Source organism: Pseudogymnoascus destructans (assembly GCF_001641265.1).
Source record: "Pseudogymnoascus destructans isolate 20631-21 unplaced genomic scaffold scaffold_22, whole genome shotgun sequence".
In the NCBI taxonomy this organism is placed as follows: Eukaryota; Fungi; Ascomycota; class Leotiomycetes; order Thelebolales; family Thelebolaceae; genus Pseudogymnoascus; species Pseudogymnoascus destructans.
In genome coordinates, this window is record NW_020167541.1 from 435,485 (window position 1) to 461,864 (window position 26,380).

General features: G+C 47.7%; 9 protein-coding genes across 9 annotated transcripts; 5 read left to right on the forward strand and 4 right to left on the reverse strand.

Annotated features, from left to right (window-relative positions):
* Nucleotides 1–6,531: 6,531 nt before the first annotated feature.
* VC83_07866 (uncharacterized protein) lies at nt 6,532–7,281 on the reverse strand. Its single transcript, XM_024471430.1, has one exon. It carries the CDS (start codon nt 7,113–7,115, stop codon nt 6,660–6,662), a length of 456 nt encoding a protein of 151 aa, XP_024321016.1. The 5' UTR covers nt 7,116–7,281; the 3' UTR covers nt 6,532–6,659.
* Nucleotides 7,282–7,424: 143 nt separating this feature from the next.
* VC83_07867 (uncharacterized protein) lies at nt 7,425–8,954 on the forward strand. Its single transcript, XM_024471431.1, has 3 exons — nt 7,425–8,204; nt 8,290–8,478; nt 8,557–8,954. The coding sequence occupies exons 1-3, from the start codon at nt 7,986–7,988 to the stop codon at nt 8,791–8,793; spliced, it is 645 nt and encodes a 214-aa protein (XP_024321017.1). The 5' UTR covers nt 7,425–7,985; the 3' UTR covers nt 8,794–8,954.
* A 462-nt stretch (nt 8,955–9,416) lies between these two features.
* Nucleotides 9,417–11,005, reverse strand: CWC2 (Pre-mRNA-splicing factor). Its single transcript, XM_024471432.1, has one exon. The coding sequence runs from the start codon at nt 10,786–10,788 to the stop codon at nt 9,559–9,561; it is 1,230 nt and encodes a 409-aa protein (XP_024321019.1). The 5' UTR covers nt 10,789–11,005; the 3' UTR covers nt 9,417–9,558.
* RBG2 (Ribosome-interacting GTPase 2) lies at nt 11,006–12,589 on the forward strand. The gene is made up of 6 exons (XM_024471433.1): nt 11,006–11,104; nt 11,172–11,200; nt 11,249–11,263; nt 11,317–11,341; nt 11,390–11,821; nt 11,880–12,589. Exons 1-6 carry the CDS (start codon nt 11,076–11,078, stop codon nt 12,463–12,465), a joined length of 1,116 nt encoding a protein of 371 aa, XP_024321020.1. The 5' UTR covers nt 11,006–11,075; the 3' UTR covers nt 12,466–12,589.
* A 349-nt stretch (nt 12,590–12,938) lies between these two features.
* Nucleotides 12,939–13,380, reverse strand: VC83_07870 (uncharacterized protein; the record flags this gene model as incomplete). Its single annotated transcript, XM_024471434.1, has 3 exons — nt 12,939–13,047; nt 13,109–13,198; nt 13,250–13,380. The coding sequence occupies 3 exons, from the start codon at nt 13,378–13,380 to the stop codon at nt 12,939–12,941; spliced, it is 330 nt and encodes a 109-aa protein (XP_024321106.1).
* Nucleotides 13,381–13,610: 230 nt separating this feature from the next.
* On the forward strand, nt 13,611–14,759 carry VC83_07871 (uncharacterized protein). The gene has a single exon (XM_024471435.1). It carries the CDS (start codon nt 13,882–13,884, stop codon nt 14,710–14,712), a length of 831 nt encoding a protein of 276 aa, XP_024321105.1. The 5' UTR covers nt 13,611–13,881; the 3' UTR covers nt 14,713–14,759.
* On the forward strand, nt 14,760–18,504 carry VC83_07873 (uncharacterized protein). Its single transcript, XM_024471437.1, has 2 exons — nt 14,760–17,352; nt 17,404–18,504. The coding sequence occupies exons 1-2, from the start codon at nt 16,374–16,376 to the stop codon at nt 18,348–18,350; spliced, it is 1,926 nt and encodes a 641-aa protein (XP_024321107.1). The 5' UTR covers nt 14,760–16,373; the 3' UTR covers nt 18,351–18,504.
* Nucleotides 14,808–16,114, reverse strand: VC83_07872 (uncharacterized protein; the record flags this gene model as incomplete). The annotated part of the gene is made up of 3 exons (XM_024471436.1): nt 14,808–14,815; nt 14,870–16,044; nt 16,095–16,114. 3 exons carry the CDS (start codon nt 16,112–16,114, stop codon nt 14,808–14,810), a joined length of 1,203 nt encoding a protein of 400 aa, XP_024321108.1.
* Nucleotides 18,505–18,779: 275 nt separating the features above from the next.
* Nucleotides 18,780–20,708, forward strand: VC83_07874 (uncharacterized protein). Its single transcript, XM_024471438.1, has 4 exons — nt 18,780–18,899; nt 18,990–19,077; nt 19,133–19,510; nt 19,564–20,708. Exons 1-4 carry the CDS (start codon nt 18,838–18,840, stop codon nt 20,383–20,385), a joined length of 1,350 nt encoding a protein of 449 aa, XP_024321110.1. The 5' UTR covers nt 18,780–18,837; the 3' UTR covers nt 20,386–20,708.
* Nucleotides 20,709–26,380: the final 5,672 nt, after the last annotated feature.

The window sequence follows — 26,380 nt, forward strand, 5'->3', positions numbered from 1 at the left end:
CTTGTAGGATAGCCTTTCCACTTAACGAGGAAGTAGTCCTGACCTCTAAGTGTCTTTTTGTCAAGGATAGACTCTACTTCATATTCTGGTTGATCCAAGATCAGAACAGGAGGTGGAGGAGACTGAAGTGGTCTTAAGGAACTTTCTTGTGCCTTAGACAAGAGAGATGCATGGAAGACATTATGGATAGTCCAAGTAGGTGGTAATGCAAGCTCGAAAGCATTCTTGCCAATAGTCCTTGTGATCTTAAAAGGTCCAAGTCTTTTAGTATCAAGTTTGTCTGAAGGTCTAGTAGTTGTGATATGTCTTCTAGACAAAAAGACTTGATCACCAACTTTGAATTGTGGTGCAACCACCCCCCTGTTAAAGGCCTGAGCCTGCTCGTCTTGTGCACGCTGTATTTGAACCTTGAGATAGTCCTGGAGGCCCTTAAGGTAGATGATTCTTTCAGTAGCAGAAGGGTTTTTGAAATTTTCAGGACAATTCAGTTCTGCCACTTCAAACCTAGGGTGATAACCATAGTTTGCATAGAAAGGTGTCTCTTTTGTGGTGTTAGAGACTGTGTTGTTGTAAGCAAATTCTGCAAGATGGAGAAGATCTGCCCAGTTGTCTTGAGCATAGTTTGTATAAATTCTTAGATATTGTTCAAGTACAGAGTTGACTCTCTCTGTCTGGCCATCTGTTTGAGGGTGATAAGCTGTAGAGAAGCGTTGTTCCATGTTTAAGAGTTTAGAGAACTCCTTAAAAAAGTTTGAAGTGAAAACTGCTCCCCTATCTGAGATCCAGTGTCCAGGAATTCCATGATATTTAAAGACCACCTTGAGGAATAGCCACGCAAGTTCAGAAGCTGTGATAGTCTCATTGCAAGGCTCAAAGTGTGCCATTTTTGTGAGCCTTTCTACCACCACAAGGATAGAGTCATAAGGGGTAGCACCCCCTTTTGGGATAGAAGGAGGCAACTTGACTATAAAGTCAATGGATATGGAGTCCCATGGGTGTTCTGGTATAGGTAGAGGCTGCAAGAGGCCATAGGGCTTTTGCCGTGTAGGTTTGTTCAAGTTGCAAGTAGTGCAAGAAGATATATAGTCTTGAAGAGTAGTCCTTAGACTAGGCCAGTAGAACTTTCTTGTTAGAAGTTCATAAGTTTTTGCAAAGCCAAAGTGCCCTGCAGCTGGAGCATCATGGAACTGCTGTAGGAGGTGTAGCTGTAATCGTTTATCCCTAGGGACATAGATATAGTTCTTGAATAAGAGAAGTCCATGCTGATTTTTTGAGAAATTCTGTAGTCCAACTTTCTCAAGAGAGGAACCTTTCTTCTGGAGGTATTCCAAAGTTCTTTTCGCAAAGGGATCATGGTTGTAAGCATCTTTGAATGCTTTAAGAAGTGTTGCTGAGGGTGTATAGTCTTTAAAGGTCTCTGGTTCCTGAGAAGAGGTAATGGGGGCAACTTGGTCTTGAGGGGATAAGTTTACCCCTAAGTCCTCTGTAGTACTAGGGTTGCTTAAAGATGCTGCTATAAGCTTTGCTGAGTCTAGCAGAGCCTTTGTATTGCTAGTTTTAGCAGAATCTTGGTAGTCATGTCTTCTTGAGAGGAGATCTGCTCTTTGATTCTTGGCCCCTGAGACATGTTTTATAACAAAGTCAAAACCTCCTAGTTGTTCAGACCACCTTGCTTGTCGTCGATTGAGCTGTTTAGTGGTTGTAAAGGTCAAGAGATTTGAATGGTCACTGTAAATAGTGATAGGATAGTTTGCCCCTTCAAGGTAGCATCTCCAATGCTTTAGAGAACATACTATGGCAAGCAGTTCCTTGTCTGTAATGGGATAGTTTTGTTCAGCTGCTGATAGCTTTCTTGAGTAAAATGCCACAGGCTGTAGCTCTTCTTGTTTGTCTTTTGGAGCTTGGTATAAGATTCCAGAAATGGCAAAATCTGAGGCATCTGTCTCAAGAGTGGCAGGTTTCAAGGGGTTAAAGTGTAGTAACATTTTCCCTTCTTTAAATTCTCCTTTAAGAGCATCGAAAGCATCTTGCTGTGTCTTATCCCAGTGATACAAAGTGTCCTTGTGAAGTAATTGAGTAAGGGGTAAAGCCAAGGATGTATATCTTGGTATAAACCTCCTGTAATAGTTGGCAAACCCAAGGAAAGACTGAACCTCTTTAATGCTGGAAGGAATAGGCCACGTTTGTACTGCTTTTGTCTTTTCAGGGTCCATCTGAATGCCTTCTGTTGAAATTCTATGTCCTAAGAAATCAACTTGAGACATATGGAAAAGACATTTCTCAAGTTTGCAAAAGAGTTGTGCTTGAGATAGCTTCTCTAAGACTTGTCTAACATGTAGAACATGCTCTTGAGTATCTAAAGAGTATATAAGAATGTCGTCTAAGTAGACAACAACAAAGATATCCAAGTAAGGTCTTAGAATATCATTCATGAGAGCTTGGAAAGAAGCAGGTGCATTGGCAAGCCCAAAAGGCATTACCTGGTATTCAAAATGACCATAGCGTGTTCTGAATGCTGTCTTCCACTCATCACCTTCCTTGATGCGTATCAGGTTATAAGCTCCCCTGAGATCTAACTTGGTAAAGATCCTTGCTGAAGAGAGCCTATCTATGAGCTCAGGGATAAGGGGTAAAGCATATCTGTTTTTAACAGTGACTGCATTAAGGCCCCTATAATCAACACAGAGACGCAAGGAGCCATCTTTCTTCTTGACAAAGAGAATGGGAGCTCCTGCTGGTGAGGAAGAAGGTCTGATAAAGCCAGAACTAAGGTTCTCATCTAGGTATTCTCTGAGAGTTTTCAGCTCTAATTCAGATAGAGAGTAGATAGGGCCGTACGGAGGCATTGAGCCTTCTGCGAGTGGTATCTCATGGTCATAAGGCTGGTGCTTTGGCAGAATTGATGCCTTTGCCTTGTCAAAAAGATGTTGGTAGTCTTGGTATGCTAAAGGCAAAATGACCTCCTGAGATGATTTCTCCAAATCTGAAGTAGCTGCTATCTCCAGGACAGGTTGGAAAGGTTTCACCCATATCAGAGATGATATATCGTCCATAGTTTGGTCAAAATCCTTGATCTGGGACAAGTTTGAGTCTTGGACCTGAATAGGGGTAACTGAGGCTTGAAGGGTTTTTTCAGTATTGAGCTCAGGATTTGAGCTAAACCCAAGTGATAAATGCTTCCAATTGATAGTTGGATCATGCCTTTGAAGCCATGGAAGACCTAGGATAACTGGGTACTTCATTGGTATAACATCTAAAGAGATGGTGTCTGAAAATGTTGATTTTCCTAGGGGAATCTCAAGTTTGAGTACTGGGGTGTTGCAGGTAATGGAACCTGAACTGATAGGAGTTCCATCAATGACTCGGAGCAACTCTGGAGTGCGTTTGGGAATTGTAGGTAACTGGTGTGTCAAGATGAGGTCTTGAGATATAAAGTTGCCTGTTGCCCCTGAGTCTATCATAGCCCTTGTAGACAACACCTGTTGTTTGAAATGGAGTTGAATAGGGATTAACAGGTGTGTGAGACTCTGAGAAAGCACCATCGACACATATTTGTTGTCTAGGGGAGAAGTTATAGTCTCAGTTGAAGTTGTGCCTGCTAGGGATTTTTCAAGTTTTTCAGGAATAGCAGTTGTGACTGTGTCTGAGGCTGCTATATGTTTTGAATCAGCACTCCCCCGTGCTGAATAGCACTCCTGAATTCTGTGTCCCCCTTTGCCACAGTATAAACAAAGGTTGTTGTCCATTCTGTGTTTTCTTTCTTGAGGGGTAAGTTTACCCCTTTTCAGTTTTTGAGGGTATCCTGTAGGCTGAGGTGCTGGATTTGCTGTAGATCTCTTTATAGAGGCGTCTAAGTCCATAGGTTCAGGTGCTGAGTCCTTAGCAGTTGGTGTAGAGGTGTAATTGTTGAAATTTCTTGTTGGATGCCAGTCTTGGTTCTTCTCCTTTCTTCTTTCAAAAAGCCTATCATCAAGTCTGACAGCTTTCTCTATAAGCGTTTGAAGTGTTGTAGGGCGTTCTTCTTTGCTGAGTTCATCCTTAATAGAGCTCTTGAGCCCTTGGTAGTAAGTGAAGACTAAGGCTTCTTCATTCCAAGTCAAGTGAGAAGTGATTCTCCTAAATTCTGTTGTATACTGAGCAGCAGAGGTCTTTTGACATAGCTTCTGTAGCTCTCTTTCTGCTGTAGCAGTTTCGTTGATGTCTCCAAAGGTCCTGGTAAGTTCCTCTTGAAACTGGTCATAAGAGGTAATCAAAGGTGTAGTGGTATTTTGGTTGTTGCCACTAAGTCTTCTAAGATATGGCTCAAAGAAGTTGAATGCAGATCCACGGAGGTAGCTGGCAGCGAAATAGATCTTCTGAATGTCTGAGGTGAACTGATGAGGCCTGAGGGTGAAGTAGATGTCCAGTTGCATAAGAAATCCCTTCAACTTCCTCCTGTCTCCATGGTATAAATCTGGTGTTTGCACTTTAGGAAGTGCACCTGGGGTACTCGAAATAGCCAGAGGAGCTGTGGGAAGCTCTGTATGATGTGTCTGAGTTGAAGATTGTGTTGCTGAAGTGTTGGCTTGAAAGGTGTTTTCCAAATTCTCAAGTTTGTTTGCTATAGTTTGTATAAAGGCAAACAGTTGTTGCATCTGCTGTTCAGCAGTAGTTGTAGGAGCTTGGTCGTCCTCCATTGTAGTATCGAAGTGCTGCTATAGAAATAGTTGAAGCTTGAAGCAGGCAAGGTGTAATGGTGGGTGCACCAGATATGAGAATCTAGCCACCCAAGGAAGGGATGAATTTACTAAGACAACACACTGTCTTAGGAAACAGAGCCAAAGGGTTGTAGCTTAGACTATTCCACAACGCAGCAATCAGGTGTATGATGTGGTGAAGTGGGTTAGACAAGTTGCAACAAATGTTGAGTCTGGGAACTCAGGGGTAAGTCAGAGGTTAGCACCTCACTGACTTTTCAAAAACAGAGAATAACAAGATCAATGCTTGGAAGCTTGGAAAAGACGTAGAAGTATGTGCTAGTCGATTTACTGTATTGCCTGCTTGCCCTTTCTTAAGGAAAGGGCAATCCTATTTATGCCAAAGGAGTGTAGTTCTCTCATTTTCCATGACTTTCCATGACTAACCAGGCTTGGTAAATGTATTAGAAATCAAGTGCGACCCACAACTAGCTTGCTAATCATGTAGTGAACGTAAGAGAATCCCATAGAACCATCTCTTGGGTTCCTAGCCTATAGGAAGTGAAAAGGAGGTCCAAGGTCAGAGTACCTATAGACAAATTATGTCATAACTTAACCAATCTTGTGGGTAACTAAGGAGCGATGACGTGTAATGAATCATAGAGGGTTGTAGAAGCTTCTAGAGCTATCGTTCATGTTCCTAGGCCTCTAGTTGGTAGAGATATGCCATGTGGTAGTATTGGCCCACCCCCTTAAGGAGGAGATTTTCTTAATAACTTGTTCAATGAGTGTCCAAATGATTTGCCGTGATGTATGTAGCATAAACAGATGTAGTAGAAGAGTTTGCAGCAATCATTGAGTAGTATTGCTTCTGTTGTTGGTGTGATAAGCCCAGATATGTATGGTGACTTGTAGGTTTGAGGAGGAGATTTCTAAGTTTGCTCTTGAGTTTGATAGCAAACTGAGTGCAACGAATGTCAGTATGACAGCGTAATAATGTTGTGTTCCTTGCAGTACTCCTCAAACTCATCTGAGTGGTGGCTCTCATGACCATCAAGGACTAACAAGCAATAACCACCAACACTCCGGGCCTTTGTATGCTTCTCAAAGTGCTGAATCCAATCCATGCCTCTCTCGTTTGTAGTCCAGCCATTTTCAGTAACAGAAATCACCCAATCGCTTGAAAATCCACTATTCTCATACCAAGATGTAAGGTGGTTTTTGCCTGCAACAATGATAAATGGTGGTACTGCCCAACCTTGAGAACTAACGCCTTGGATTACTGTAACCCATTCCCGATTACCAGGCTGTACCTTCTTTGCTTTTGCCCGCCCGTCTGAGCTTGTTACAACCATAGCAGTTGAGATAACGCCCATCATAAACCCAGTCTCATCAAAGTTGTAGATATCTGCTTCATCGATACCATATTTCGCAATTGTGTTACGCACAAGCTCAAACCAGCCATTAATAACTTCTGGATCTTCGCACTTAGCCCTCTGGTAGTCGTATTTGCGCTGAAAGCGTGTCTGGAGCTCTACACGCCGCTTAACAAAGTTTGAAGCCCAACGCGACCCAACGCGTGACGCGTCGCGTGTTGCAAGTAGTCGACTTGCCATATCTTCAACAACAGACAGCCGAGGAGGAAACCCTTTGGCAGCTAGGTCGAGTATATACTGAACAAGGACGGACTCCTCTAGGTTAGTTAATTTCCGTGAGTTGGCTTGGATATCGCGTCGTGAAGGTACACCTTCTAGACGACGACCTAGCTTGCGGTGGTCCACAGAATAGATCCTAGCAGCAACTCGAAGGCGTAACTTTGGGTCGCTTTGCATAGCCTGGATAGCTAGCACTAATTGGCTTTCATCGTTTTTATGGGGCATGTTTTGTTGTTGAGGAATTTAACATTTAGTTGGGGGGTTTGGTCACCGCATCATTTTGGCGCTTTCGCTTGTTTGGCGCTTTCGCTATACATGTACGTTATTCTTACTTTAAAACAACCCTGAATCCAAATTCTCTTCTGTCCTGTCTGTAAATATGTCCACTAAATCTTATAAATCCAGTCTCATCGTCGTCGTCTACCTGTGATCCTGACCACCCTATTGTTGAAATCAATTGAATATTGGCTTCTTCTTGAATCTCTGACTCCTGTGCAATTTTTTCAGGATCAGGAATTGGATTAAGTAAATCAGGAGGCACCTCCTGCTTTGCTTTTAACAACTGGGTAACCTGCCGCTTTCTTAAATGCTCGGCTTTGCGGGCCTCAACACCACGAATACGAAGCTCCTTTTTGACCTTATTCAAGGCTATTCGTGCCGATGGACTTGACAGAAGGTATGCTAACTGCTGGAACCTCCTTTCTGGAATTCCAGTAGCCTGAGTATGAAGGTAAGCTTTTAGCTTCTCGGCGCGATCCATGTACTTGGCAGCCTTGTTCTGCATTATCCTCTTGATCTCAGAGTTCTTCTCAAATCAATAGCTCTCCCGAGGAAGTCCGTGTTGCTTTTAGTTGAATTACCTGTCGTTGGTAGATTACCTCTTGACGGATGACTTGTCGAGCCATCCTCCTTGTCCTTGGCCGGCGGGGGGATCCAATTCTCAAACCGAAGGAAGCGGCGGGATTTGTGTAACGGAGAAGGGAGAAGAGGTACGAGGTACGACGGAAGCAAGTTATACGGTGGCCCAGATACACCACCATGCAAACTTCATCCAACTTCTGCCGGGATGCCGGGATGCCGAGATGCCAAGATGCCAAGATGCCAAGATGCCTACTTTTCCGCCCGAGCGGAGTTGAGGTGGTTGTCATTGGCTGTCCTCATTTGAGCACATTGTTGTTCCCTTGGCATCGCCGACGAGACTGAGGAAATCAACTGCTCGGCGTTAGCTTCTCAGACATGCAGTTGGAATTTAAAGGTGAGAAGGTTTTTGGCGCAGAGCTCGCCATTGGATGGACTCATGGCTTGATGAAGCTGTGCGATGACGAGATTGGTTCCTGAATATCTTTAACCTTCTCATTGACATGCCAATGCTTCTTATTGGCTTCAATCGCTGTCCATTGGCCCTGGAGACCATGGCCGCAAGGGTTCTGGATGCACTGGCCTCGTGGACGACAGCCGCCATGAGTTAATAGATCGCAAGAGGGAGTATAAACACTCTCGTTGATCTCGTCTTTCTGTTTCTCTTCTTCATCTCACATCTCACATCTCACATCTCTGTCCGTCCGTTCGCCGCACCCAGACCTTCTCATACCTCACCTCATACCTTCACCTCTCTCTCTCAATCCCACGCACTACCCCCACCCTATCTCTCAAAATGAAGTCCCTCATCCTCCTCCCCGCCCTCGCCTCCCTCGCAACCGCCCACTACAGTATCGTCTTCCCCAAATGGCGCGGCGACTCCTTCGCCGACGGCACAAGCCAATGGATCTACCCCTGCGCCAACGTCACCCAGGAGAAGTCGAACCGTACTCTCTGGCCCCTCGATGGCGGGGCCCTTAACATCCACCTGCATCATGCGTGGACTTACTACGCTGTTCGTGCCTCCCGCCTCCCGCCTCCCCCCCCCAGTCTTCTCTTATCTTGTCTGTAGAAGCACAACTGACATATTGGACCTATAGGTCAACCTCGGTATTGGAACAGTTGAGCCAGCCTTCACGACTGCCCTGACGCCCGAGCTGCACAACACCACCGGGAACGGCACGCTCTGTATCCCAAAGCTATCTGTCCCAGCGGGCCTAGCGAAGGAGGGCGACAATGCAACCGTGCAGGTTGTAACGTTTAGTGATATGGGCGCAGCGCTTTACAACGTAAGTCCCCACTCCAGCTCTCCAGTTCCCCATTCCCACGGCACACCAGCGAAATAGCAGTAAGCTAACCCCACACAGTGTGCAGACATCACATTCTCCTCCAAGGCGGTCGACCCCACAGACTGCAAGACCGAGGGTGTCAAGGAGGTCATTGTCGGTGCTGAGGCGGCGAAGACCTGTACTGATAGCGCGAATAAGACTGGTGCGGCGGCGATGGCGTCGCAGAGCACTGGTGGTGCTGTGGCGTCGTTTGCGGGTGCCGGTGCCGGTGTGCTGGCTGCTGCGGTGGCTGTGGGGTTGAGCGTTCTGGTTTAGGGGAGTTGTTATGGGAGGATTAAAATGTAAAGTGGGGGGAGAGAGTAATGTGGATGAAGGCTGTCGTGGCTTTGTGGGTACGACAATAGGTACTAGAGAAGGTTATGATTCATATTAAATACTCTTAAAGCATAGAGCTGAATACAATATGCTGTCTGAACATCACGTTGGCTTCTAATTTATGTTTTGCTGTTGGGTGGTTCAAGAAGGGGTAGGTGAAAGGGGTAACAAGGGGCTTTCTTTGATGGGATAGGGCAGATTTTATTTTGTTGCGAGCTCCATATGTAGATGTAGATGCTAGTGGTAAGTACTATAAGGGGGGATAGTACTCTAGTTAATAATCTATTTAGATAGAGCAGGGTGCATATTAACTCTTTGTTAGACATAGATACCATTAGCGCTTAGCATAGTAGAGGCGGTTTCTCACAAAGCAAGAGGAGGCTGCACGTCTTATGAAAGGAAGCGAGCATACCTCATGGACAGGCGGGCAATCGGATGGATACAACTCTTATCTTTTACATTAATGCTATAACACCAATTTATCTGGGGACTAAACGTAACAAACTACTCAGCATCCGGGCACATACGATCCATTTACAACACATAGAAAGACAGTCATCGTGCTCCAAAACCACACTTTGAATTCTCGGTCTCCGCCAACGCTATTATACATACAAATGCCTCAATCCCAAGCTACCCATAATTCTTCAGCGCCAAAAACTCCTCTCATGCTGTCTGCCATGGTACCTATACAAAGCCGTGAACCTAATCACTATCACTATCACTCCCATAAGCCACCAACGGCCCCTTAGGCGCTGCCGCCGCCTTCGACTGCGTCATCACTGCCCCCCTCGCACCCTGCAACGCCGCCAGCGTCGCCTTTGAAAAAATCCCATTCTTCTCCTCCCTCACCGGCCCCTCAATCGCCGCCACCTCCCCCCCATACCCCTCCATCCCCACGCCACTCTCAACCATCATCCTCTGCTCCTCCTCCAACCCCACCCCGTCCCTCCCAACCGGATTCACCGCATTCGCCCCCCTCGCAAAGAAAACCTCATCAGGCGCCTCATACCCCTCCAGCCCAAAGCCCCCCTCCACCCTCCTCCTCTTCTTCGCCTCCCCATCCCGTCCCTCAATCTGCGCCACAAACTCCGCCGGCAGCGCCCGTCGCACCGCTTCAGCGGCTTGCTCCTCGATCGACCGCGCTTCGCGCGCTTGCGCCATCGGATTCGGATCTGCGGTCGCCCAGCGCACGTTTAGGACTTCTTCGTGGTCGAGACTCTGGTGCGCCATGGCTTCTTTGGCAAATTGCGCGTTTGCTTCTGTGGTGTAGGTTACGAATGCCACGCCGCGGGTATTAAGCACGCGCGTGCGTTCAATGGGTCCCCATTCGGCGAAATGCCGCGCGACAACCTCCTCGATGTCATCAGTGACGTGGATGCGACCAATGTAAATCGTGCGATTCTGCCTCAAAAACGTCCCCACACCGCCCATATCATCGCGGTAATCGGAATGCTTGTCCCTTCCAAACACATCGACATTAGGGCTATACATATCATGTATCCCCGGTAGCCGATGGAGGTACGCGCACTCTGGCCCCTTTGGGCACAGCCCCCGCGCAAAGAAGAGGCAGAAGAAGGAGCCGGGGACGGAAGTGGCTTTGGTGTAGCCGCTGTCGAGGGCGATGTTGCAGCGGCCTGCGGCGTGGGTCTTGCAGAGGTACTTGTCTTCGCGGTCGCCGCCCGACCACTTGTTGTACCAGATGTTGAAGATGGTGCCGGTTTGGGGGGGGGGCTCGGAGGTCATGGTGCTAGGGTCGACTTGGGGGCGCGCGGGGCGGCGCTTTTTGCGGATGATCTTCTTGACTTTGCGTTCGGCGGGGGCGGCGACTTCGGTGGTGGTTGTGGTGAGGGCTGTTGTGGAGGGCTCCTCGGAGGAGTCATTCTCGGGTTGCGCCAGCTCGGCTGGTGGTGGTGCTTGGTCTACTTCAGCCATTGTGGTGGTTGTGGGGTTGGATGGCGGTGGTGGTGGTTTATGGTGGTTTATGTTTTGTCGCGCTTCGAGCGAGATGGTGATGTCTGGACCTCTAATTCTACAAGGCTGAGGCGTTTCGGTGCACTATTCCCGTTCGGGATATTCTGCCCAGGGCGGTGACGTCGATAGAGATGTCGAGGCCGACATATATCAATAGAACTTTGCAATACAACCCGACAACCCCAACAAAAGGGTAGAAGTTACTTTATCAGGTTGGTTCTTACGGCAAAGAGCCGTAGTTTTCAACCATGGTGAACATTACGGATAAGATCAAGGAGTAAGTCACGTGTTTGGCGGAGAATCGAGGTGGGGGAGGGGTTGAACATAACTGACTTCATGGCCAGTATCGAGGAGGAGATGAGAAAGACCCAAAGTATGTAATTCTATCTATTCTTATAGGCAACGCTAATATGTTTCACAGAAAATAAAGCCACAGGTAAAGCTATGCCGGCCACAGACTTTGGAGTATCAGCTGACATCATCAACAAGAATATCATTTGGGTTTACTGAAGGGGTAATTCAAGCCAAATTCTCTTGCAAGGGTCTGACTAATGATCAATAGAAAGCTTGCTCGTCTTAGGGCTCAACTTCTCGAGCCTGGACCAGGTGCTGGCGGTCCAGGTGGTGCGGGATTCGACGTTCAAAAGAGTGGCGATGCACGCATTGCCCTCGTTGGCTTCCCCTCCGTCGGAAAGTCTACATTCTTATCCAAGATCACAAAGACGAAGTCCGAAGTGGCAGCATACTCTTTCACAACCTTGACGGCTATTCCCGGAGTGTTGGAGTATGGCGGTGCGGAAATCCAGATCCTCGATTTACCCGGTATCATTGAGGGCGCTTCCGAAGGCAAGGGAAGAGGAAGACAGGTTATTTCTGCTGCGAAGACGTCGGATCTGATTCTGATGATCTTGGACGCGACGAAGAAACATGAACAGAGAGAGTTATTAGAGGCTGAATTATATGCGGTTGGGATCAGACTGAACTGTTCGCCGCCGTAAGCTCCCTTTCACAATTCTAACCACGCCTACGCGCAACGACTAACAAGATCTCAGCAACATCTACCTCAAGCTAAAGAAGGCAGGTGGCATGAAAATCTCCTTCGCCTCGCCGCCCAAAAAAGTGGACGAGAAGATGCTCTACAACATCCTCCGCGACTACAAGATGCTCAACTGCGAAGTCCTCGTCCGCGACGAAAACATCACCGTCGACGACTTCATCGACGTCATCCTCGCCGACCACCGCACCTACATCAACTGCCTCTACGTCTACAACAAGATCGACGCCGTCTCCCTCGACTTCCTCGACTCGCTCGCCCGCGAGCCCCAGACCGTCGTCATGTCCTGCGAGCTCGACATGGGTATCACGGACGTGGTGGACCGGTGCTGGAAGGATCTGCGTCTGCTGCGCATCTATACTAAGCGCAAGGGTATTGATCCGGACTTCTCAGAGGCGCTGATTGTGCGCCAGAAATCGTCGATTGAGGATGTTTGTGATCAGATTCATAGGAGTTTGAAGGATACGTTTAAGTATGCGCTTGTGTGGGGTGCGAGCGCGAGGCATATTCCGCAGCGTGTTGGGCTGAGCCATTTGGTTGCGGATGAGGATGTGGTTAGTATCATAAGCAGCTTCAAGGCCTAAGGGATGTATGAAGTTGTGAGGGGTGTTCTTCGTCCGGTCAAGTATGCAACCATGTCTACAGGCAAGAATCACCATTATGTTCACGAGATGACAAACAATGAAAGAAAGAACTGTTATAGAAGGGATCCATTCACTTCCTAACCCTGTCTGCATAAACCTGTCTGCCTGTCCATCCAGTTGGCCAAGCCCCTACCCAATTACCCCACACCAACTCCCCACGATAGCCCAAGCCAGCCCTGCAAAGGAGCCCCTTGCGGAGTCCCCCAAAGGCAAAGAAATGTATCGATTGCTGATGATGATTCGTAAAAGACCCTGATGACGATCGCGTAACCAATGAAAAAAGCCTTGAATAAGATGTGTGACGCCGCCCTGCCTATGCCATGAATATCGTTTTTTTGTACAAGAAGAAGTTATGATGTCTCTTCTGTGGTTCGTTCATCCCAAGTACGTTGTTTGTAGCGGGCTATTATTGCCTACTGCATGTCGACGTCGGCCTTGGGCTCTGTGGGCTTGTCGGCAAACATGTCTGCGGAGCCGAGGTTCTTGCTGGATGCCTTTGCGAAGAGGGACTTTGGCTTGGCCCTGCAGATTGTTAGTATTTTGTTTGTGGAGCTCGCTGGAATTTGATGGGAAATGCACGTACTTCATGACATGCTTGTTGCGGTAGGCGCTCAATTTAGCTGTGCAGGGAGACATGATGTTGTCGCTGGGAGAGACGTATGTTGGCTTGCCCCTACGTTGTAGGTTAGCAACCATTCTTTGTGGATGAGGGGCAAGAACTTACTTGTCCTCCTCAAGCCTCGACTGGAGAACCTGGCGATGGTACTCCATGCTCTTGATATCCGGCTTTGATTCAGTTGCATGGACTGTCTGCGCCGCATTGACATCCTTGTCGCCGAGAACAGTGGAAGACATCTCGGCGTATGTGTTGATTGATAGTTGAACTGTATTGATTGTTTTAAGGGAGCTTTGAAGATTGCGGAAAGTGAGCAGAGATGAGGTTTGGATTTATAATTTTGTCAAGTGGTATCGGGGTTTTCGAGGCCGAGATAAGAGAACAAGCCCATGTCGTAAATACACTTAGGCGTTGGCACAGCGACCCGAATATAATTCTTGCCAACGCATGAGAACCACTCAATCGAACAGATTGCACTTAAACACAAAACATTATGGTCCGTGGTATACTAGTATTATGACTCAGGTGCGATTTATGACTCTTATGGCCCTCAAAGCGGATTGTTTATCATAGTTATTAAGGTATTATCATTTTTATATCACGGAGCAACGTCATTAGTTTGTATCACATCTCAAATAGGGCTTTAGAGTGGGGATAGCGTTAGACGAAGGCCAAGGACAGTTCCCCTCCTTTCGCCTTGTTGGTTTAAGTTAAAACCATCTCAAAACTATACATTTACAATGGCGACAACCTCTAACCCAATTGTCTTTTACGACATCGCCCAGCGGCCCCCAGTCACGGAGACATGCTGCGCCGTAAATCCCTGGAAATCCAGGCTGGCACTGAACTTCAAGGGCGTTCCCTATACGACGTCATGGGTGAGGATGCCAGATATCAGCAAGGTCCGCAGCGGTCTCAATGTCCCAGCCTGTCGCAAATTCGCTGACGGCTCCGACTTCAACACCCTTCCCATCATCCACGACCCCGCGACCAACACCTTCAAGGGCGACTCCTTCGACATCGCCGTCTACCTACAGCAAACGTACCCTGACTCTGGTGCCGGTGACCTCTTCCCTGCTCAGAAACTGGACTATGTTGTTGACCATAGTCTCACACTGCTCATACCACTGTCGGAGATTCGTGGGACAGACCTTGTCGACTACGCGCGCTTCAACCAGAACATTGACGCGGCGTTCACCGCACATGTCGGCCTCATGGCCTACGGACTTCCTCTGGATCCTGCAACCGCTAATATAACCAAAGCGGAATTTGTCAACCGTGCTGGTGTTAGGTCGTGGGAAGATTTTAAAATGGTTGGTGAGATGCGAGAGACGATGAAGAAGTCTTTTGAGAAAACGCTGGGGGGTCTGGCCAAGTTGTTCGTGAGAGATACGACTGGACCGTTTCTGCTGGGACAGAAGGCTAGCTATGCGGATATTATCGTTGGTGGGTGGTTAAGAATGGCTCGTGTGACGTTGCCAGCGAGTGAGTGGGAGGAGCTGAGAGGCTGGCATGGGGGCGTGTTTGGTCAGTTGCATGATGCGCTGGACAAGTATGCGGAAGTGAAATAAATGATGTGGTAACTTATAAAATAATAATAATTTACTTCTGGTCTGCAATGCTCAACCTTATTAATGGCACAGTCAAGTAGATTGAAGAAACCACCTTAAAGGTCTTGGTATATTAAACTCTAAACAAAGGAAGGTCTAATGATCGCTTTTCCCAAACCCTTCCTCACCTCATCTAATTGCTCCATTCCGCTTTGATATCCCATCTTCTTCACGTGCTTCTTTTTCGTGACGGTGTAGGCTCCCAAGAATTCATCCATAATACCATCGAAGTCTCCTCTAACAGGGCCAGTTACACTCGATACCGACGAAGCCATCGATCCGAAATCGTCGTCGCCATTGTCTTCATTGTATCGTTCCTCAAGTTTCTCGAATCTCGAGTCCAAATCTGTCAACCCCTCGGTACGGAAAACCGACGAGGAAGTCATCGAGTACTGTGACGGGTTGGTCAGAGCGCCCTTCCTCTTCTTCCTCCTCCCACCATTCGTAGTTGTAGTCATCATAGACGACTGAATATCCGACTGTCCAGGCATGGCAAAAGCAACCTGTTTCTTGCCGTCCTTCTTGAACTTGCTAAACTCCGCCATCCAGTCTCCGTCTCCGTGGTCCTCCCGGTCATCATCTCCCACATGATCGGGCGCAACTGGCGCATCTTTATATTCCTTTGACGGCTTCGCTGTGGCATCCGACTCCCATCCTTCTTCATCCTCATCCCAGGCCTCGTTCTCAAAAGTGTGATCATCAAGCTCCTCTCCATCTTTCGCAAGTTGTCCGAATATCTCGTCGTCTTCGTCAACGTATGCATCGTCTTCTAACGCTTCCAGAACCTCCCTTAACCTCGGGTCCATATCTGGTTGGAATCCTGCCAGCGCATCGGGGACTTCCTGCTGTGCTTGATATGTGACCTTCCGTAGATTCTTCGACGGTAATATCTCCTCGTCCAGGACAATCTCCGACTTGTCGTCAAGGCTAGAGCTTCTTAGGGCATCCTCCAACGAAAGCTTTTCCTTCCCTTTGCTCTTAGCTTTCTGCAAACTCGGCGCCTCAACAAAATGTGTCTCAGCTCCTCCACTCCCGATGTCGCGCATATGTTGCATGTAGTCATATTCGGTGTCATCGTAGTAAATCCCATGGTTGGCAGCCTCGCCTTCGTTGGCTCGTATCCTTCCGCCATCGCTGCCAAATTCCGAGGTTAAATCGTCAAGCTTCTTGATCTTATTCGAGTTTGCGACCTCCGTAGGGTTCAAGATCATAGAGGAAACGGTTTCATCGTGAATGAGAGGGTCATTTTGCGGCCTGTGGACAAGCGTAAAGTGCTGTGCCGACTTCTTATCGCTGGTAACGTGTTAGTGCGTCAGGCTTCATTTGAGGCCGCCGATACTTACATCCAACCTCGGCGACCCATTTTGTGTGACTCTTCTGAAAATCGTGGCGGAGTGAGGTTTATATGTGGACTACTCAGCGCATCTGTTCCAAGAGGTCTTGGTAGAGAAAGTTTTAGGTGATCTCGAAATTTAGTACTGCGGGGAGAAAATTGGGCATCGATAAACTTTTGCCACCCCGCCTTATCAATACCTGCAAAACCTCGTTAATACATCATACCCCTCCTCACGACATAAATAAACCACAACAAATAGGAATAAATATACAGAGCCTACGTCAATATGGTGCTGGCTAAGTCGAAGAAGGCTGTCGGCCTCGGAAACAGTCTGATGAACGACCGTTTCGGAAAAGGCAAGGGAGCAGACAGAAAGAAAGTCACTTCCGCAGGAATTCACAGAATCAACCATGCAACAGGAGAGACATATGTCACCAACGAGAGAAAGGAGGCCAGTTGGGTCAAGATGCGCTCTGTTACCGAACAAGCTGCCCTGGACGAGTTCTTATCGACAGCAGAACTCGCTGGAACCGATTTCACAGCGGAGAAGATGAGCAACGTTAAAATTATCCACACCGACCAGAAGAACCCATACTTGCTGTCCGCAGCAGAGGAGAGAGCCGCTGTTGGAAAGCAAAAGGAGCACTCCGACAAGTTGACAGTGCCTAGACGACCACATTGGGATGCCTCGACGACGGCGGAACAACTGGATCGTGCGGAGAGGGAGGCCCTTTTAGAGTGGAGACGCGGGCTTGCAGAGCTACAAGAGCACAACGATTTGCTCCTTACACCTTTCGAACGCAACTTGGAGGTTTGGAGACAATTGTGGAGAGTTATTGAGCGTTCGGACTTGATCGTTCAGATTGTGGATGCAAGAAACCCTTTGCTATTCCGATCTATCGACTTAGAAAGATATGTCAAGGATGTCGACCCAAAGAAGGAGAACTTGCTGCTAGTCAACAAGGCTGACATGATGACACTGGCGCAGAGACAGGCGTGGGCCGACCACTTTGAATCAGCTGGGATTGCATACAAGTTCTTCTCTGCCCACCTCGCTAAGGAGATCAATGAGGCTAGATTGGAGGAGGAAGAGGGATCCGAATCTGAATTCGAGGATGAGGAGGAAGCTGGGCTGAGGAACAAAGCAAAGGGGTTGAGCTTAAGGGACGAAGAGTACAGCGAAAAGGATGATGACGTGCGGACTCATATCCTTACTACGGAGGAGCTAGAGGAACTTTTCCTGCGCCATCTTCCAGCCTCTACAGGTGAGTCAAATATTTGGAGTCAATAGACCTGATCGTGCTAACTCAATACAGGTGATTCAACAGACGAGTCAAGAAAGACACAGATTGGACTTGTCGGATACCCTAACGTGGGAAAATCTTCGACTATCAACGCCCTCATCGGTGCAAAAAAGGTGTCTGTCTCCGCGACTCCCGGAAAGACAAAGCATTTCCAGACCATCCATCTCTCTGAGAAAGTCATTCTTTGCGATTGCCCCGGATTGGTTTTCCCTAACTTTGCGACTACCAAGGCAGAACTTGTCTGTAACGGCATCCTGCCTATTGATCAACTACGTGAGTTCACTGGCCCTGCTGGCCTTGTGACGAAGAGGATCCCTCAGCACTTCTTGGAGGCGCTCTATGGAATCAAGATTGAAACGCGGCCGCTCGAAGAAGGCGGAACTGGCATTCCTACGGCGGAGGAAATGCTCATGGCTTATGCAAAGGCGAGAGGTTTCACAAGAACTGGTCAAGGCCAGCCCGATGAGTCAAGAGCTGCGAGATATGTCCTCAAGGACTATGTCAGTGGCAAGATTCTCTTCTGTATGCCACCGCCAGGCGATATTGATCCATACGACTTCAACCGCGAGCTTTACGACGATGGGAATCTTCCAGAGAAACGCAGAAACGCTCTCCATGCAATGAGCTCTGATGATCACGATGATATGCAATCGCTCGCTGACTCGACGCTGTCGGGATACGAGACGGGACCAAAGACAACGAAGATGGATGGCGCCTTCTTCGGTCAAGGTCAAGGAAACAATGCGCATCTCAGAATGCCTTTCGCACACAAGTATACTGAACAGGGCACCGCTTCTGGAAAACTACTCAGTGGGCGGAAGCAACGGACCATGGCAGCCTTGGAGAAGGATGTTGATCCAAAAGATGCCAAGTTATTGACCAGTAAGAAACACTTCAAAGGAGGGGTACAGGGGAATGGCAAGCGTAGAGCAGACTATTTCAATGATGGGGCCATATAGATCCATGAGGGGTATGCTTTGCTCGAGTGGTTATTAGTTGGATCCAGTGTATTACACTGGACTGCTTTATGACGGTCTGGACGGGTGGGGAGTAAAGAGAGGGGGAGCATTCGAACGGCGTTTCAAAAGGGATTTAAAATCTGCATTACCGAGCGTTGAATTTACAATTTGATTTTTGATGCTCTTTCGCAGTAGTATACACTTCTATATGCTGCTAGAAATGCAATAACAATAAAAATTGTAGATACTTTTGATCGATTGTTGTGTAAAATCGAGGAAGTGTCGTCTATTTCGGTCAACCCGAAGCTAAGTGAGCCTCGGCTCCGCGGTACCAAGGTTGCAACCTTGGCCGAGGGGGTGGGGATTGTGGGGTGACAAAATGGGGTAAGCTACGCTATTGTATCCCATTATAAACATCAACTGCCCTGCCGCTCATTGTCTAGTGTCTCCCTCTTCTCTATATATCAAATTATTCTACCCAGCAAATATGTCGTCCAGAATCCCAATTATCGCACAGCCGTTCGTCAGCGAGAGGGCGAAGAAGACCCTGTAAGTGACGACAACGATCCAGTACTCGGCAATCTATCCATGCCGAGAGTATGTGCCTATGAACAACAGCTAACGCAGTGATAACCACAGTGACCTCGTCAGGAAGTTCGTCGAGGAGAGGTGTATTCCAGTCGATGCCGTCTTCCACGCTCAGATCCCAGTCGGCGAGACTCGTTGGGTACGTCCATTGACAGAAGCCACCTCAGTGTACAACCAGCTAACTCACGGTCCAGGACTCATACCCCAAGATTATCGATGACCTCAAGGCTGAAGCCCGCGAACTCGGGCTCTGGAACATGTTCCTCGCGAAGGGCCACTACAAGGAGTCTCCCGGCTTCACCAACCTCGAGTATGGCTTGATGGCTGAGTGGCTCGGCCGCTCGAGAACCGCGTCTGAGGCCTGTAACTGCGCTGCCCCAGATACCGGTAACATGGAGGTTCTGGCTAAGTACGGAAACGACGCCCAGAAGAAGGAGTGGTTGGCTCCATTAATGGATGGCAAGATCCGTTCTGCTTTCCTGATGACCGAGCCAGCTATTGCCTCTTCGGATGCTACCAACATCGAGATGAAGATGGAGAGAGATGGAGACCACTACGTCCTTAACGGCTCAGTATGTTTCCATCCCCAATCAACAACCAATCCAGCTTAACTAACCCCCGATAGAAATGGTGGTCTTCCGGTGCCGGTGACCCTCGCTGCCAGGTATACATCGTCATGGCCAAGTCCGACCCCAACAACAAGGACAAATACCGCCAACAATCCGTGATCCTCGTCCCCGCCTCCACCAAGGGCATCACCATCCACCGCATGCTCTCCGTGTACGGTTACGACGACGCCCCCCACGGCCACGCGCACATCAGCTTCGAGAACGTGCGCGTCCCCGTCTCCCAGATCGTCCTCGGCCCCGGCCGCGGATTCGAGATCATCCAAGGCCGTCTCGGCCCAGGACGTATCCACCACGCCATGCGCAGCATCGGCGCCGCCGAGAACGCGCTCGACTGGATGTTGATGCGCATCAACGACCCAAAGAAGACCCCATTCGGCAAGCAGCTTAAGGAGCACGGCGTGATCATCGAGTGGGTCGCTCGCAGCCGTATCGAAATCGATGCTGCTCGCCTCGTTGTCCTCAACGCTGCCATCCAGATCGATGCCGGCGGAGCCAAGTCTGCGCTGCGCGAGATTGCCGAGGCTAAGGTCCTCGTGCCCAACATGGCACTTGCGGTCATTGACCGTGCCGTGCAGTCGTTTGGTGCTGCTGGTGTGTGCCAAGATACCCCGCTTGCGAACTCGTGGGCTGGTATCCGTACGCTGAAGTTGGCTGATGGACCTGATGAGGTTCATCTCGCCCAGCTCGGCAAGAGCGAGAACAAGAGGAATACGGCGGTTACTGCGTTGATCACGAAGCAGAGGGAGACGTCGGCGAAGCTTTTCGAGAAGTACGGCGTCAAGCACGTCGAGCCAGGCCCGACTAAGTCGAGGATGTAAAGTTGTAAAAAGATTAGGTGAAGACATGTAGTGTTGTAGTCTGTCTGGATACAAGATATTTACAAATGAGTTATTTACAGCAGTTACTTCCTGTTTCCTAAAGTTGATGCAGTGATATGTAGAGTATTGACTGCATTGCTTTTAGGGCTTTACTAAAGACTTCAAATCGCCAGACGTCGAACAGTTTCCTGGCAGTTTAAAGCAAATTCAAGTGCTAATAAGGCAGAGTTATATATTCCTACGGGATATTCCCACGGTGTGGAATCTCTCCGTATTATACTGAATGTACGAGAGCAATTTACATACAGTATTCAAAGTGGTTATCAATATTTATGTGAGTACCAAATTCTCTTTTGCGGCACGCCACAACAGCAGCGCCTGAAGAGGCACAGGAAGAAAGATGGTACTCGGAGGAGAGGGGGGTCGTTGCCAGTGTGGGATGGATCTCGAGTCCTATTCAGCGACGTCAGGCCAGTGCGGCTTACTATCGCGGCAGGGGCAGCATATTAGCGATGGTGAGAGCGGGCGGTGGTGAGAAGGCGTGTAAGGAATGGAAGGGTGACATCAGCAGAATCTGACGGAAGCTGGTAATCCGAAGAGCACTGGTTGAAGCAAGTCTGTGTTTGAATACTGGCATCGTATCCGAGCCAGTGTCGTTTAAGACATTTATTCGTATGCTGTTCCATTCCCTCCTAGCTCAGAGATCGGCCTGATATACATTTTCAGTATATACATTTTCAGTATAACGTGGTTTATCAGTACGTCGGACATATCAGTACCTCGGACACTTTTCCCGAATTTCCTACCCTCTAACTTCACAACGCGTTTTTTCCACCTTTTATTATGTCAGTGATTACCCAAGAAGCAAAAATCATTCTAGCTATCGAGGCTATCCGAACATCAAAAAATCTAAGTCGTCGGAAGGCTGCTAAGCTCTATGAAGTACCTCATTCTACACTCTGCGACAGAATGAACGGCCGAACTACTGTCTACGAACGCCGGCCTGCAATGATGAAATTAACTATACTAGAAGAGGAGGTGGTTATTCGGAATATACTTGATATGGATTCAAGAGGATTTGCACCCCGGCTTGCTGGTGTAGAAGATATGGCAAATTTTATACTCGAATCGCATGGAGGGAGGCGCGTCGGGAAGCTCTGGGCCCACCGATTTGTACAACGACGTCCAGAATTAAAGACGCGTTTTAATCGCGTTTACGACTTCCAAAGGGCCTTGTGCGAAGATCCTGAACTAATTGGCGCGTGGTTTCGACTAGTGGAAAATATGAGGGCAAAATATGGTGTTTTGGACTGCGACTTCTATAACTTTGACGAAACTGGGTTTATGATGGGTGTGATTTGCCCTGCAATGGTTGTTACCCGTGCAGATCGACTTGGCAGAGGTAAGGCAGTTCAGCCAGGGAATCGGGAATGGGCTACAGCGATTGCTTGTTGTAACGCTGACTTCTAAACGATAGAAGACACAGAGGTTCTCTTGCGTAAAGGTTTACTTATCAGAGGAGGCAGGGGATCGGACACAAAGGCTTCAAGTAACACGTTACTAGTATATAACAAATACTGTATTGAGTTGAGCACGAAGCTCCTATCTAAGAACTAACTATCTACTTATATAGTGGCGTCGTGCCTAGTGGACTCCTGGGAACTTACTCGAGTCCTCGGAGTCCTGGACTCTTAGGATTCTTCTCATCATCCTGCGAGTCCGTCACGTGCCTAGTGGACTCCTGGGAACTCACTCGAGTCCTCAGAGTCCTGGACTCTTAGGACTCTTCTCATCATCCTGCGAGTCCGTCACGTGATACTTTCGGAACTACTATTCCCCGCTGCCCCTCCAGGTACCAGGGCCGGTCTCATGCGACCTCCCTCCTTCCTGTCCTGTAGTTGGCCAGCCTTCTTGTTCCGTCGTAACACTTGTATCAACAGTGACGGCTGGAGTATTCCTCCATTTTTGGTAGTTAAAGGCAAGAATCATCTTGCAAATTGGTATACAGACGGCGGCCTTCCACACAACTGGGTTGTTAAACCGACAAGCAATGGATGGACAAACAATGAGACGGGTCTAGAATGGTTGAAACACTTCGACAAACATACTGCTGTTCGTGCAAGGGGTCCATATCGAATGCTGGTGTTAGACGGGCACGAGAGTCATGAATCGGCCGAGTTCCAAGAGTACTGCAAGGCACACAACATTATAACTCTTGGACTACCTCCCCACTCGTCTCATTTAACTCAGCCACTTGATGTCGGGTGCTTTAGTGTGTTGAAGCGGGCATATGGTCGGCAGATTGAGACCTTCATTAAGGCTCATATCAACCACATTACCAAGGTCGAGTTCTTTCTCGCCTTTAGAGCAGCATATCTGGAATCCATGACAGCCCAAAACGCCCAGTCCGGGTTCCGCGGAGCTGGCTTAGTGCCTTTCGACCCGCAAGCAGTGCTTTCAAAGCTTGACGTGAGGTTACGGACTCCAACTCCCTCTAGACCCTCTACTGCCAACACCAACCCTTGGGTCTCCCAGACCCCTTCCAACCCAACTGAAGCTCTTTCACAAACAACCCTCGTTCGAAATCGAATTGCCCGTCACCAAGGAAGCTCGCCAACTCCACTCTTCGGGACAGTTATTGCATTGGCAAAGGGTACGGAGCGACTAGCACATGAGAACACCCTTCTGTCTGCTGAGGTACGTACCCTTCGAGCAGCCAACGAAGCCCTTAGCAAACGCCGCAGGGCTAAAAAGGCTCGTGTCCGTGAAGGAGGTGCACTTATAGTAGAGGATGCACAGGCTATTATCGCACAGAAGGATGTGGATGAGCAGGTACGATGCGACGTACGTGCAGTTGGGGGTAGTCGCAAGGAGGGGCAACCGTCTAGGCGATGCTGTGGGATCTGTGGAAAAGCTGGTCATAATGCGCGAACTTGTCAAGAAGCTATAGATATGTCTAGTTCATCTGATTCCGCTTAGTTATAGTTAATTTAATATGTTATGGTTGATTTATTGATATTCAAAGTAGAATGCCAATGAAAAGTGTCCGAGGTACTGATATGTCCGACGTACTGATAAACCACGTTATACATTTTCAGTATACTCGTGCGGCCCAAAAGTTTCCACAGGGTCTGTGCGTAATAAGTGGGGCGTGTAAGTACTTGGAGAAAATGCATGTACATACTATACTCTCTCTACTCGTACTATTGATCTACCCACGAAAGTTGTTCCCCCCATTGACTGCAATACACCGCTCCAACTTGTCCTTAAACGAAGCACATAATTGTGTAGATTTCTCATCCATTTTTTTCCCCCATTCTTCCTCAAGAAATACCCATGCATGAGCTCTCTCAAACTTCCCTCCGTTTAATGGTGTATAGCCGTCAACCTGATCCTTGAGATAATCAAAGGCATTTTCAATAGGGTGCAAATCTGGAGAGTTTGGAGGCCAAAATTTCACTCTATAGATTCCCTACTTCCTCATATAATCTTCCAATGATCGGTGAGCCTTCAAATGAAGACTTACATTATCATCCACAAACCATACTCGTTTTGTAGGATGTAAAGCCTTTACTTTTCGAAAGTAGGGGAAGAGAAGAGGAATAAGAACCATCTCTCGATATAGAAACCAATCAATCCCGCCCTTTGAAACTTCTTGCCCTTCTGATTGCTGTCCTCTACTCCATGTCTCTATATCTCCAAACTCTTGTGAAGCAACTCGTGCCTTTTTCCATTTGCTTTTGCCATTCCGAATATCTGCATTTAGAGTTTCCATATATCCGTACTCAAGAGTTCCAACTGTTGTTGCTCTAACAAGTTCATTCTCTGCTTTTGATTTCTAATATGCATTTATCTCTCGTAGTTTCTGCACATGTATCTGCTTCTCTTCTATACTTTCAGGAATCCATGAACGAGAAGGGCGTAAGATAGAGGTTTCTGAACTCATTGCTCCCCAAAACATAACTTGAAATAAAGATTTCTTCTGTTGAATTGCCATGCTCTCTGCTGTTTGACCCCGTTGAACTGTTATCCGTCGTTTCTTATGTGGATTCCCTCCGAAATTGATATATGATTCGTCTGAGAAAATAAAAATTGATCCAGCTTCAAGTTCGGATAGTGCCCATTTGCAGAATTTCCATCGTACTGAAGGAATGATATTATCCAAGTAGGGCTTGAGGCAGATGTTTTTCCGTACAATAGGTTGTGGAATTTCAACACTTGAGTGATTCTTTGCAACTTGTTCGACAATTGATCGTGCGTAGGGTAGATTTTCCTTATTAATAACTTGTTGAAAAGTGTCAAATGCATTTGCAAGTAGCAAAAATCATATGCGTAGTGACTCTTCAGAATCCTTTTGAATTGTCTGTGGTCTTCCGCTTCGTGGCTTTGAAATGTGTTGGAGAAGGTTGTGAATTTCAGTATTCCCTGCCCTTTTAACAGTTTGGTGCCATATATATGCAATAGAGTCAGCTGAGATTCCAAGCTTATTTTCAATCTCTCCATATGATGCGTTCATGTATACACGCAAGGTAATAATTGCAGCACGTAGTGGTCTTGAGATTTCAGCCATTGTTGAGCATTACTTCATTGCTTCATTCACTCTCATATTCTACGCGTGTACATTTTCTATGCGTGTACTCGGGTACAAGTACATGGTGCTTGGTAGATTCCTACAATCTAATTGGCTGTTGTGCACAGACCCTGTGGAAACTTTTGGGCCGCACGAGTAACGTGCATGTATAACGAAAGTGCCAAACAAGCGAAAGTGCCAAAATATCGCGACTACCCCATAAGAATTGCGATAAATCCACCACAACAATATAAATTAATTAAAACTACTCGGAGTCCCCTTCCTCAGACCTGTCTATTACAATCTGACAAGTGCGCGCATTGTGTCCAGTCTCACCACACTTGCCACAGCGACGTGCATGGGTTTCTTCCCTTGGCTTCCGACCACTACTTGCCCTTATTTCTTGCTCTACTTGCTGCACAACGTCCCTCTCGTCCTGTAGCTCCTGTGCTACCTGTTGACTAAGTGATCCTCCTTGCTGTAGTCGTGTTTTTTTAGCTCTCCGGCGCTTGCTTAGCACTTCATTTGCCTGTCGCAGGTTTTGGTTCTCTGCCTTTAACAATGCTAATTGATGCATTATTTGCGATGCACCCTTTGTAAACTGGTCAGTAGCTGCATAGATTGAGGTTGGAGAGCTATTTTGATGATGCGCAATTCGGTTTTTAATGAAAGTAGACTGTGATACAGCTTCAGTTGGGTTATTTGGTGTCTGAGAAACCCATGGTTGAGCGGTGTTTGGGCGAGAGGTTGGAGGTGTTGGCGTCTTAAACATAAGGTCAAGTGTAGATATTACACTCTCAGGGCTAAATGGAAGAAGCCCAGCACCTCGCAACCCTCCCTGAATATTGCTTTCTGTCATTGCAATGTTAAATGCAGCGTGGAAGGCAGGAAAGAAGTCATCCTTAGTAATGTGAATAATATGAGCCCGCATCATATCTTCAATTTGCTGACCGTAAGCTCTCTTTAATGGGCCAAAACAGCCAACATCAAGTGGTTGGAGTATATGGGAAGAGTGAGCAGGCATACAAAGCGTAATAATGTTGTGTTCTTTGCAGTACTCCTCAAACTTGTCTGAGTGGTGGCTCTCATGACCATCAAGGACTAACAAGCGATAACCACCAACACTCCGGGGCTTTGTGTGCTTCTCAAAATGCTGAATCCAATCCATACCTCTCTCGTTTGTAGTCCAGCCATTTGCAGTAACAGCGATTACCCAATCTGCTGGAAATCCGCTATTCTCATACCAAGATGCAAGGTGGTTTTTACCTGCCACAATGACAAATGGCGGCACTGCCCAACCTTGAGAACTAACGCCTTGGATTACTGTAACCCATTCCCGATTGCCAGGCTGCACCTTTTTTGCCTTTGCCTGCCCATCTGAGCTCGTTACTACCGTTGCGCTTGAGATGACGCCCATCATAAACC